Source organism: Trichoplusia ni, chromosome 12 (genome assembly GCF_003590095.1).
Source record: "Trichoplusia ni isolate ovarian cell line Hi5 chromosome 12, tn1, whole genome shotgun sequence".
Lineage (NCBI taxonomy): Eukaryota > Metazoa > Arthropoda > Insecta > Lepidoptera > Noctuidae > Trichoplusia > Trichoplusia ni.
Window position 1 is genome coordinate 6,260,366 of NC_039489.1, and position 13,517 is coordinate 6,273,882.

The 13,517-nt window shown below is 34.2% G+C and overlaps 2 protein-coding genes across 2 annotated transcripts; one reads left to right on the forward strand and one right to left on the reverse strand.

Moving 5' to 3' along the window:
- Positions 1-4,379: 4,379 nt before the first annotated feature.
- LOC113499672 (UDP-glucuronosyltransferase 2B9-like) lies at positions 4,380-6,885 on the forward strand. The gene is made up of 4 exons (XM_026880217.1): positions 4,380-5,397; positions 5,506-5,728; positions 6,083-6,302; positions 6,429-6,885. Exons 1-4 carry the CDS (start codon positions 4,567-4,569, stop codon positions 6,715-6,717), a joined length of 1,563 nt encoding a protein of 520 aa, XP_026736018.1. The 5' UTR covers positions 4,380-4,566; the 3' UTR covers positions 6,718-6,885.
- A 2,117-nt stretch (positions 6,886-9,002) lies between these two features.
- LOC113499671 (UDP-glucuronosyltransferase 2B9-like) lies at positions 9,003-11,397 on the reverse strand. The gene is made up of 4 exons (XM_026880216.1): positions 10,567-11,397; positions 10,230-10,452; positions 9,655-9,874; positions 9,003-9,395 (listed from the first exon to the last, which is right to left on the reverse strand). Exons 1-4 carry the CDS (start codon positions 11,395-11,397, stop codon positions 9,107-9,109), a joined length of 1,563 nt encoding a protein of 520 aa, XP_026736017.1. The 3' UTR covers positions 9,003-9,106.
- Positions 11,398-13,517: the final 2,120 nt, after the last annotated feature.

Genomic DNA, 13,517 nt, shown 5'->3' on the forward strand with positions numbered 1-13,517 from the left:
AACTCATAAAACATCAGCAAAAAACCATGACTCGTTACATAACATTTGTTTATTTAATTGAAGCGACTCACATGTTACAACCACGTGGTACAGTAACCTTGCTCAAGCGCCGATGTTTAACCTTGAATTTAGTGTCAGTAGAGCACGAACAGCGTCGGAAGATAATTTGAATGTCTGTTTGAACCGGTAGAAAACAGCCATCCGGTAGTCTTTTGTGGCGAATTTTATGTTTATGTTTTGTTTTACTTATATAATTAAACTAGCTGTTGCCCGCGACTTCGTCCGCGTGGTTAGAAGATATAAGTTAGGAATCTTTGAACGAAAGTCGAAGATTAATAATTTTCCCCGTTTTTGCCACATTTTCCATTGAATCTTCGCTTCTATTAGTTGCAGCGTGATGTTAAATAGCCTTAAACCTTCCTCGATTAATGTTCTATTCAACACAAAAGGAATTTCTCAGTTTGGACCAGTAGTTCCTAAGATGAGCGCATTCAAACAAACTAACAAACTCTTCAGCTTTATATATTAGTATAGATTACCATCAGTATTGATTGTTTTATATGGAAGGACATAATTGATATGTTTTATAACTTAATATGTTTTAATTAAGGAAGCGTGTTATTAAAGGATTTTAGGACATCGGCTGTTTTTTGAAAATCGTTTTTCATTTCGTAACATAGCAACAATCTATTGTGTTCTTAGTGAGGGATTTATTTGGGCTATTATACGTCTCACATTTCTCAAATCTGACTACAATTAATACTTTTTTAAGTATCATTGGTTTACTAGGATAGAACACATGCTTGTAAGTCAGGCTCTTCAATGTGTCTAAACAACGAATTTCGTTTAATTATTTGATGTTTGCGCTGCAACTGAAACAAATAAAACCTGAGAAAATTCTTGTTCGAGAAATCTTCTTGTTAAATCTACAGCCTGGATAGGACCCCGATTTCAATTCGGTTATGGGACCCTAAAAATAAACCTTTGCAGTAAAGCTGCAATCAAAGACATTAATTTGCAACACACGTTTAATAATTAACTGCCCAGACACGTTCATCGCGACAGCAATTTGTCAAACAGATGGGTAATGCTGCCTTTAAGTCTTCTCCAACATCTGATGATTTAAGTTTACCAATAATTTTCTCCATATAAAATCACAATGATCTGGAGGAAGGAATGTACCAAACGCTGGAATTTTGTTCTTAATAAATAAAATCGCATCCAAATCAGTTCACAATGACAGGGGGAACTAAAACACGTATACCAGGCTAAATTTCATAGCAATGGGTTTAATAATAGAACTTGAGCAGTTGGAGTTTCTAGTATTTTTTATACTTTAGGGTCAACCATCAACTACTTCAAGTAATGTAATTGCAATTGTAGAAAAATGACAGCGCACTACACGTTAAGGCGACATCTCGTTTCCACATGCAATTACGAGTTACTGAAGAGCGTTGTTTTCCTTTCTAACACGCTACTAACGCTGTTGCTATCCATTGACATCCATGTTTCAAGGTCATTTCAATTGAAGAAGTAATTGTGCATTCCCGATAACGACGCAAATCACTCTGTTTTAATTTGGTGAACAAGTCCTTGCCCGTGACATTGTTTCCGAGGTTTTAAAGATGCGAGAAATAATAGAGTTCAATAATGATGATCCAGCATGAAAAAAATGCATTCTGTCGAATGAAAGAAAAGTTGTAATTTACGAGTGTTACTATATTACCGTTGTATAATATAACCGTTATTCAAAGTAAGCAGTTTTTTTTTTAATACTAACACGAATTGAGATAGAGTTCATCACAAAATATTTTTTTAATATTCATACTAATTCCATAGTCAAAACATATAGCAATCTTGACGACAACGAAGGATTAACTGCTAATTATTACAAACGGTTATTTTCAGTCTCACCTGTCCTCTTGTCTGTCAATTATCAAAGCTTGATTTTTTCTACTGCCCAGTTTCCGATTGGCCTGAAATTTTACCATCATATTATTGCGTGACAATGCTACAACATGGCATATAGCTGATCTGATGCTGGAGTTGGAAGGTGGATATAGGATCTTCGCTAAAAACACCATTGAGTTAAGATTCGTTTTAATTGTGTTTTCGACTATATTAATTCAAAAGCAATGAAAAGCTTGTTCCTTAAAATGGGGTTTCCTTATATTAGGTTGATTTGCAAATTTCAGAAGTTTCAAAATTTTTTAAATCATTGCGCAATCGAGACTAAAATAGTACTTTTGGGTTTTTGTACGATAAGAAATATCAATAAGATAATGGCACTAAAATAACTATGCCTCAAAATTAGATTCATCGTTAAATAATCTAAAAGATAATTCAGAAGACTCTTTGATAGGATTACTTATTTATTATAAAGATACCTTATTACAACATCATTACTTGCATAAAATATATATTATACCATTTTTATCTAAAGTATAATAAATCATCAAATTTTATTAATTGGTTTCGTTGTATCGGAATTTAACATCTGGAACATAGTCGTTTTTAAATCTTAATAATTTGTCTTATCTTTTTCCTGCTTCTGTGCGATACGATTATTTTTAGCAACCTTAGTTCCCTACCATACAACCCGCTATACAGGCATACAAGTTACTTTAAGTCTGACACCAGGTTGAATATCAACAATAAGAAAGTAAGAAGTTCCTTATGTTTACTAGATCCCTGTTTCGGAAGGCACCTTAAATTGTGGGTCCCGGCTGTTACTTATACATCTTCGACAGTCGTTACTCGTCGTCAGAAGCTAGAAAGTCTGACAACCAGTCTTACCAAGGAGCATTGTGTTGCCCAAGTAACTTGGATGAGGAGGTCAGATAGGCAGTCTCTCCTTGTAAAACACTGGTACTTAGCTAGATCTGGTTAGACTGGAAGCCGACCCCAACATAGTTGAAAAAAGGCTGAAATAAGGATGATCTTCAGTAGATCATAGATGAAAAAAAAATAAACAGTACTAACGAACTGTCAAATAAATCTGTTCTAATTCTAAATCACTTTCCCAGATCAAATAATCAGTTTTGAGCACACACGTTGGATAAATAAATAATTATATCGTCTAAAATTATTTTTAAGCCCCGACGCAAAATAGGAGTGTTTTTCTACACTCCTTTTGAGAGATTTCTATTAAGTAAAATTTTTATTAAGGGTGAATTATGTGCAAGTATAAAAATCGTTCAAGCTATTCTAAAAATGTGCGAATGTGTGCGAAAGTACTTACTGTCAGGGATTCTAATTTTTTAGGAGGTGTTAATAAATTTACTGTTTGATGCATATAAATTTTACCATCTTGGCTTAACCATTCGCCGTGGCGGTAGATATAGGTACAACAAAGATCATTCTGCATCGCGTGACCCTAAACGTTGTACCATTCGGGGATCTGACCCGAAGCACGCCGCACACGGTCTCATTATCGTTATGACCTATACCACTCGGTTATCTGCAGAGGCTGATAAGTATATTGGTGAGTAATGATCACACAAAATATAGTAGTCATTACAACAATGATGATGGTTTTCCTTATTAAGTTCATGAACTATCTTGTAAAGGACAACTAAACGTTTGTTATGTCTACGCCTTTTTATCGAAGTTGGGATAGGTTTCTCAGTTGTATCAGTTTCAGCAAAATACTAATCATTGGAATTGTTTTTAGTGCACATTACTGTGAGACAGTAGGTTGTAAAAATAAGTTCGTCAGATTTCCAAAAAATTATTGGATACTTATTTTTTGTTCAATAACTTAAAGAAAACATGAAGGTGATAAAGTGCTTTAAAGCGGTTTTAAAGCACTTTATTACCTTAATTTTTTGTTTGCACCCTTGAGAATTTTCCAATGATAACCCAAGCAATGAGAGAGGCCTAGCAATGCATTGAACTCTAATAGGAGCATCAACTATGAGAAAAGAGTACTTAAAATTGCTTTATTTCATCTATGTTTAGATAGATCAAAAGATTTTAAATCTAAAACAACTTTTCAGATGACTTCAAAATGAGGAGATTAAATTTCGTCTATAGTTTCTTATTTATTACCTCAGAACTTCAGACTGGATGAAGGGATTTTGTTTTTCACTTTCTTTATTTAGTGTAAAATAGCGGTCTTGTTATACGATTCATCAAGTTTCAATTAGTAGTTTTTATTCGTATTAAGACTCTTTGTAATGACCATGAACTTGAATATCTTATTTTTTGTCGTTTTATAAACATGTTCCAAAAATAACCAAATATTAACGGTAGACGCATCACCATCATGTAGGCGTAAGTTAATACATAATAGCAAACCTTATTCTTGTTCTTTTGTTGTTATTTTTGTGTATGTTTAATATTGTACAATCTCGTTACAAAAATCATATTCATTATCTAACTATTATTTTTCCGCCTGATAAAAAATGTAAAAGTCATTTTTAAGATGCCGTAATTATTGAATTTCATCGTCTCACGATTTTGCTCCGGTAATGACATTGCTATTTGAACTCGGTATATATAAGCCACTTGAAATAAATATTCGATGTGTTTCAGATCGATCGTCGAGTGAGTGAACGTGTCAAAATGGGTGTATTTTTATATTTATTTACGTGTTATATTTTATTCACACAAAGTAATGAAGCGGCTAGGATTCTAGTAGTGATCCCGACACCTTCCATCAGCCATCAGGTTGTCTTTCGACCTATAATGCAAGAGCTCGTTAAGAGAGGACATGAAATCACCATCATCACAACAGATCCCGCCTACCCGAAAGGAGGAGCTCCTGCTAACTACACAGAAATTGATATTCATGATGTATCATACGGGATATGGAAAAACTCCTTTATGGTTGCCAATAAAGGAGACAAAGGAGATCTGTACAACCAAATGAAAATGATTGTGACTTTGTTTAATGTGATATTTGAAGCTCAAGTAAGAGATGAAGCGGTACAACGACTGATCAACGATAAAACTCAAAAGTTCGATTTGATAATTGCAGAAGGTTGTGTTAAACCCGCGCTTGGATTCTATCATATTTACAAAGCGCCCATAGTTATAATGAGCTCTTTTGGAGCGTTTTACGACAATTTCCAAACGATCGGTGCTCCCTCACATCCCCTCCTTTATCCAATGTTTGTTCGTCTGAAATTGAACAATTTGACGATGTGGGAGAAAATGACAGAGCTGTACAACCACTACAGACTAGAATCGATGTTTTATGAAAATTTACTTGAATCAGACCAGTTACTAAGAAGACTCTTTGGTGAAGACAAACCATCGTTAATGGAAGTGTACAATCACGTCGAAATGTTGTTCCTCTACGAAAATCCAGTGTTTGTTGGACCTCGACCTGTACCGCCAACTGTTGTATACATGGGAGGATTCCATCAAAATGCCCCGAAAGAATTACCAAAGGTAAGAAATTAAATTTTAGTTTAACTCTGAGCACTAACTTCAGGTACCTTCATAGTCATTCTTAGCTTTTTCCAAATACTATAAAAGTGTTTACTCTTTGATTTTCAGGATTTGAAATCATACTTAGACTCCTCTAAAAATGGCGTAATTTACATAAGTTTTGGAACCAATGTAGATCCTACTCACCTGCCAGCTGACAGGATTGAAGTCCTTGTAAAAACATTATCTCAAATGCCGTACGATGTGTTATGGAAGTGGAACGGAGACGAGCTGCCTGGACGTACTGACAATATCAGAATCTCAAAGTGGTTGCCGCAGTCAGATCTACTAAGTAAGTTTATGGCACTAACTCTTTTTTCGTCTGCCATACTTTTTTTGCGAAAAAAAGTTTCTTTGCGACACTTATTCCGTTAAAATAAATAAGTATAGTGTAACATCTCCGAACAAAAGTTCCCAAATGTCATTGTTTAGAATCGATTTAAATGATGGTGAAGCTTAGTTTTGTTTGATTCTACTATCACTAAGCCTTGTAACGAAGCAGCAAGAATGATTCTATACAATGGTACTCTATGTGCTTACCATAAGAATACGCTTCTCTGTAAGAAAACAAAACAAACGTAAATATGATTGCGTGTGTTTTGTTTTCTCACGACATGCAAAGACAAATTTTAATTGTAACTTTCAGGACATCCTAAAATTAAAGTTTTCGTAACGCAAGGAGGTCTGCAGTCAACAGATGAAGCGATAACAGCTGGTGTTCCATTAATAGGAGTCCCAATGTTGGGCGATCAGTGGTTCAATGTGGAGAGATATGTATATCACAAGATTGGAGTCAGATTGGACATTGATGTCATGACAGTGGATAATTTCAGGAGCGCACTCTTCGAAGTTATTAACAACGACAGGTATGTATTTAAAAAAAAAATCTTAGAAGTCTTTGTTTTAGTTTTATTTTTAAAATTTTTAAAAGAAATTATAAATTTATTTTCAAAAGATGGACAAAGCCGTTTACAATTTAATTTATTTTTCAGCTATCGACAAAATGTTGTGAAACTGCGTACTTTAATGAGAGATCAGCCTCAATCTCCATTAGATCGCACTATATGGTCGTTAGAACACTTACTGCGTCACGGCAACGCGAAGCACCTGCGCTCACCCACCGCCAACATCTCGTGGTGGGACTACTTAGAACTGGAACTGGTGTTCACACTGCTGGCAGTACTATTCGCTGCAATAAGTCTTGTAGTACTCGCTGTATATTCGTTGTACAAGTATTTTGTAAGAAACTATGTTGCTGTTATTAAAGTAAAACATTCGTAATGTTAGTTATTTAATAAGTTTAGATATTTAGCTAACTGTGATATGTTATATGTTACGAATAAGGAGGTCCAATCTTAAAACTTGTATGAGTATTTTACCATAGCATACCATATTCAGTTTTGTACTTAGGCTAAGTGTAAATAAATAAATTATGCCATTTTTTTATTATATATTTCTTTCATAATATATATGTCCCGCCCCAGATTAGAACAAAATTTGAAATAACTCAAAATAGACGATTTTTTAATAGATGGTTTCACATTGTTTAATAGACTACCTAGTGCGAATGAATTATAATCAACTGATAAAAAATATTTAATTAAGAAATCCTTTTATATTATCTCTTTACTAATTATAACTGGGTGATTTTTATTACTGGGTACTCAGCCTCTGTTATTAGGTATTCGCTGAGATGCGCCTAGTATCTATTTTAACCGATAACTGATAAGGACAAATATTAATTACTTACCTTTTGTTTTTTTTTTGAGAACAACTGATTGTCATTACAATTTAAACGTTTAGTATAAAATATACACTTGTAGACTTTAAACGATAGGGCTAGGGATTTGAGTAATTCTCATTATGTAAATCGGTTTAGTCCGTCATATAAAATGAAAAATAATTTAATACTTATTTGAAATTTTATCACATCATTAAAAAATAAGGAAGATGGTTAAATGTATACTTACCGTCTGAGTGACGTCACACGTTATTTTAATTACGATGCTTTCTTTCACCGTGCATTTGGTGGTGTCAATCTGATAGAACAGCCGCTTAAAGAAGGTTAATAAATAAATGCCAATCCAGTTTTTTTAAGGAATTAATATAGTTTTGACCCTTTACTCTTAAATAAAAATGCACTGACACTAGCTTTCGAGGTATAATGAAAGAAATAGTATTTTTTGTAAAATAAATGACAGCATCCCTATTCAGTGGTCACAAAGTAGTGAATTGAATGGCAAGTATTACAACTTATTTAACATATCTTATGGTTAAGTATTATAAAAGAAATGTTTCAAAATTAATACTTCTAAACCTCTCGTCCCCATTTAAAAGTGCTTGTGGATTTTTATCGACATACTATGATTGTCTTGCTTTCACTCAACTGCCAAAAGGAAACTAACTATAATACTATAATGTACGTACATATTTAATAACGATGATGCCTCATTGTTGTGAGTTTAAGAAATAAAAAGTATTGCTTCTGTGCAACGCTCTTCGGAACGCTCCGATCACTCTCCACTTATGTCGACTTGCCTTCCCATCGGGCCATGAGAGTAAGGAAATAATACACCTGTGTGGTCATACACGATTTTGAACGTAATGTGTGACATGGCGTGCGCATCTGGCTGGTTCATAGTTCAAAAGTTCTCATTTCTTTATTTTAACATTAATCAATGAATGCTCCACAAAACCCACCGTTGTCTCGCGACACTCGCACCCGTGGCCAAAATCAGCCAGAACAATATTATTATTATTTGTAGCCGAGAGGTTGAGGTCACCACTTCAAACCCACTGAGCGCGATCAGTTTATGTGATCCATAAATAATTGTCTTGATGCTGCGAAACTACCCGTGCTACAAGAACTAAATTTCATTATGCGGGATTTGTTTAAAAATATGGATGAATGAATGAGAATGAGCAAAAGTATTCCAAACGATTTAAAATGGTATCTGTACCTGAAAATTTATTAACATTTCATTGCTTGGAGACGCTGTGCTATACGTAAATAGGCAGGTGCCATGGTTCTCTTATTTTTATTTCTTAATTAATGTTAGGAATTTTGTAATATTTTAGTTACGGCCATTCGATATAGTCACTATAGTACTAATTAAGATAAAATGAAGATTTAATTTTGTTATGTATAGTAGTAGTAGTTAATAGTAAACGTCTCAGAATACATTCAGACACCACATTGAAATGGCGTGTGCTTGCGTAATTCCGTATATTTTTTCTACTACGCAATGTATGTATTTAATTAATTTGATTCGTTGTTATCTCAAATATAAAAGTCAACGTTTTATTTCTGGAGTAATTCGTATATAATCAAGAAACCTATTAAAATCAATCCAAACTCGACATATTTGCTATTATTTTTCGACAGTGACTATCTGACTATCCCGGCTGCAGTGTCAGACCAAGACTTGCTTAGATGTATTGCAGGCAAACTGCGAAAATTGTAACTAGATCTCATTTTAAGGTCTTACTTATAACTCCCTATTTTTAATTCTGGATAACATTATGATTTATTGAATGAACACTCAGCTAAATTAAAACACTCGATGTAGTATTTTTTAATAATTTCATATTTTCAAGACTTTCATAATTCGACATATCACAGTAAGCTAAATATCTACACATACTTATAAAATAACTTTCTTAAATAACATTACGAATGTTTTACTTTAATAACAGCCACATAGTTTCTCACAAAATATTTGTACGACGAATATACAGCGAGTAATACAAGACTTATTGCAGCGAATAGTCCTGCCAGCAGTGTGAACACCAGTTCCAGTTCTAAGTAATCCCACCACGAGATGTTGGCGGTAGGTGAGCGCAGGTGCTTCGCGTTGCCGTGACGCAGTAAGTGTTCTAATGACCAAATAGTGCGATCTAATGGAGATTGAGGCTGATCTCTCATTAAAGTACGCAGTTTCACAACATTTTGTCGATAGCTGAAAAAGAAAATTTTATTGCAACCAACTTTGCCCATTTCTCTGAACCAAAGAAACAACTTATTTTGAAACTTACTAGGATATCAATTGGGCTAAAGATTTTTACACTAAAGGCACAAATTTCATTGATATAGATTTGAATGAAATCAAAATTTTGAGCTATAAGATATTTTTGGCTGTAGTGGAAAAACGTAATAGCAAACTTTGCCCTATGGTGGAGTCTCTAACGACAAAACAAGAAAAGTAATAAAATTCTTACCTGTCATCATTAATAACTTCAAGAAGTGCGCTCCTGAAATTGTCTTCCGTCATGATATCGATGTCCAATCTGACTCCAATCTTGTGATATACATATCTCTCCACATTGAACCACTGATCACCCAACATTGGGACTCCTATTAATGGAACACCAGCTGTTATCGCTTCATCTGTTGACTGTAGACCTCCTTGCGTTACGAAAACTTTTATTTTTGGATGCCCTAAAAGTAATGATAATATTGTAGAAACGTTTCTTGTATGTAATGTTTCATTAAGATTTGTCCTTGCATGTCATGAAATGATACGTTTCCATTAATTTAATTGCGCTTGTTTGCTTTAATACACAACGGCGTGCGTAAACGATATGCATTTACGGCACCATGCATGTAACATACCAAGTACTTGATTCTTTTAAACGTCATAGCATATATTTGTGTATTATTTGTTATTACGTCAATGGTTAATCATGTCTAATTTAAATACGAAAGGAAATACAGAAAACACAATCAGAAAATGTTCTGTATTCTAGTTTGCAAACATGTGATATGTGGAAAAGATTTAATTTCATAAGCTTACTCAGTAGATCTGACTGCGGCAACCACTTTGAGATTCTGATGTTCTCAGTACGTCCAGGCAGCTCGTCTCCGTTCCACTTCCATAGCACATCGTAAGGCATTTGAGATAATGTTTTCACTAGGACTTCGATCCTGTCAGCCGGTAGCTGAGTAGGATCCACATTGGTACCAAAACTCACGTAAACTACGCCATTTTTAGAGGAATCTAAATACGATTTTAGATCCTGGAAAAGAAATAAATGCTCTTTAAAATTTGCTGAAAAATATGTTGTGGTGAAATGATAAAGAAGATTGAATAAATTCTTGTTCTGATAGTAAATGAAAAAAAAAAATCTTACTTTTGGTAATTCTTTCTGCGGGTTTTGATGTAATCCTCCCATGTATACAACAGTTGGTGGTACAGGTCGAGGGCCAACAAAAACTGGATTCTCGTAGAGAAACAACATTTCCACGTGATTGTACACTTCCGTCAATGAAGGTTTGTCTTCACCAAAGAGTCTTCTTAGCAACTTGTCTGATTCAAGTAAATTATCATATAACATGAATTCTAGTTTGTAATGGTTGTAAAGCTCTGTAATTTTTTCCCACATCGTCAAATTGTTCAATTTCTGGCGAAGAAACATTGGATAAAGCAGGGGATGTGTAGGAGCGCCGATCGTTTGAAAGTTGTCAAAAATGCCTCCTAAAGAGCTCATTAAAACTATAGGTGCATTAAAAACATGATGGAATCCTAGCGCCGGCTTAACACAAGCTTCTATAATTATCAAATCAAACTTTTGAGTTTTATCGTTGATCAGTCGTTGGACGGCTTCATCTTTTACTTGAGCCTCAAATATCACTAGAAACAAATCCACAATAACTTTCATTTGGTCGTTTAAATCTGCTTTGTTTCCTTTACTGGTTGCCATGAAATGTTCTCTCCATAAACTGTATGATATGTCATGAATATCAATTTCTGTCAGGTTAACAGGAGCTCCTCCTTTCGGGAAGGCGGGATCTGCTGTGATGACGGTGACATCGTGTCCTCTCTTAGCAAGTTCTTGCGTCACAGGTCTAAAGACCACCTGATGGCTGATGGAAGGAGTCGGGATCACAACTAGAATCCTGGCCGCGTCATTACTTTGTGTGAATAAAATATAACACGTAAATAAATATAAAAATACACCCATTATTACACGTTCACTCACTGGACGATTGATCGTTGAAATACATTGGATCCTTAGTTCAACAGGCCTATTTATACGTCGTTGAAACAGCTATGTCATATCATTATGTACGAGGATGATCGCGAGACGATGAAATACATTATATGGCGTTTTAGCGATGACAATTCAGAATTTCATCGAATTATACATTAAATAACGCTTTGATAATGAATATGAGTTAATAATAAATACATAAAATTAATATTACACGTTAATTGTTAACTATATATGAATCTTCGTGTATATTGTTATAAAAATGATTTTTCACCTTATTATTTGGTCATTTTTTAAACATATTAGTTAAAGGAAGAAGAGCATATTAGTCAAGGTCGAGTTCTTGATCACTACGTAGAGTCGTGATTCAAAGCGATATCATCTGTCTGAAAAGATTAATTGTGTAACGTGATGAGTGGCAGAAAATGTGGTCTAGACGTTGAAACTGTTCCATTTGTCACTTTGTATCAAGCAGTTGTTTCGTCTGGTTATCGCTTTGACTTTGGTTTTGAAATATTTATGTGTCTATTAAAAACATAATCGAGAAATTACTTTTTAGATTCAGTGCAAGTAACTTTCTGAATCGATTAAACTGTGGTAACCACTTTGAGATTCTGATGTTCTCAGTACGTCCAGGCACCTCGTCTCCGTTCCACTTCCACAACATCGTGAGGTAACTGAGATATTATTTTCAACGGGACTTGGATCTTTCAGCGTGTAGCTAAGTAAGATTCGAATTTTTTCCAAAATTGATATAAATCACACTAGTTTTAGAGTTCACAACTGACTCGAAACAAGGGACAGATTTTTATGTAGGTACTGCATTTGTACGTTGAATTAATGATCTTTGCTCGCTATAGTGTAGTTAATAAGTACTAATCAAGCATCATTAGTAATGAAGAAATATACATTTTAAACTTCATGTATTTGTACGAAATGTACACACATTTCGTACAAATAAAAATGATCTCGTAGTGATAATATTTTTTTTTGTATTTATGAAACATCATAAATTAGTTAGTTCTTTGACGAACAGTTGTTGGATAAGGAGTGACGATGTGTAAGAGACCGAGGATATTATAATTATCTTATACAACTTCCGAAAGAGCTCATTAAGACAAGAGGCGCTTTGATATTATGCTAAAATGAAAACGCGAGTCTAAAGCAGCTTTTATAATTTTATCATAACATTTTTTTTTGGGAATCAGACGTTTGTTTTTTATTTTACTCGTTCTTCAAACATAGGTAAGATCAGATGTAAAAACAAAAATATTGAATTGACTAGGCCATTTTTATTTCCTTTTCTCTTCGGCTTTTTTCCATCATGCTATCTGATTTATCATGGTCTAAGCCATCATGACATTGCTTTCAGTCAGTTCGCCACTGACTTCTCCGTCCGGGTAGGCGAGATTAGATGTCTTGATAGTGACGTCATATCATCTCTTTGCTAGGTCTTGCGTTGCAGGTCGGAACACTACCTCATGACCGACACTGGGAGTAGGGATCACTATTTACATCCTTGCTCTTTACAAAATCAATATAAGACGTGAAAAAGATCAAAAAGTCCATGGGGTGATAAATCACAAGTACTTTAATCATGGTAGTTCAACCCAATCAGTAAATTCACATTCAGCAATTCCTTATTGTAAAACCAATATTCGTCAAAAATGCAAATACGTTAAATGTGGTTATATAGTCTATAAGATTAAATATCTATCAATTCCAATTGAGAATAAGGCACCTTGAGGTTTAGTTGATAACATAAATTTAATCTTCATATAATTGGGCGATGGTCTATTTTCATATACGACTGTCGTCCTCATAATTATAGTGCATGTCTTTCGTTATCAATTATTAAAAAAAGGTCTAAAATGTCGAAGAGCACACCGTAACCTTTAAAAATTATATCATCGCAATTGCATAACACTGAACGGCAATAATATTACTAGGATACGAGGAAATTTAATTTAACACTATTAGTACCATAAAAGTGATTTTATGTTTTTGGGCAAATTAATAGGAAACAGCAATATATTTCATCACAATCCAAGCCATTGAGGATCTGAAATGCCTGATGAAAAAGTATTGGC

Coding starts and splice junctions, on each gene's coding strand:
- LOC113499672 (XM_026880217.1), top strand. CDS start 4,567: ATGGGTGTATTTTTATATTTATTTACGTGTTATATTTTATTCACACAA. Junction 5,398..5,505: donor CCCCGAAAGAATTACCAAAG/GTAAGAAATTAA, acceptor TTTGATTTTCAG/GATTTGAAATCATACTTAGA. Junction 5,729..6,082: donor GCCGCAGTCAGATCTACTAA/GTAAGTTTATGG, acceptor TGTAACTTTCAG/GACATCCTAAAATTAAAGTT.
- LOC113499671 (XM_026880216.1), bottom strand. CDS start 11,397: ATGGGTGTATTTTTATATTTATTTACGTGTTATATTTTATTCACACAA. Junction 9,875..10,229: donor GCCGCAGTCAGATCTACTGA/GTAAGCTTATGA, acceptor CATTACTTTTAG/GGCATCCAAAAATAAAAGTT. Junction 9,396..9,654: donor GAAGTTATTAATGATGACAG/GTAAGAATTTTA, acceptor TTTCTTTTTCAG/CTATCGACAAAATGTTGTGA.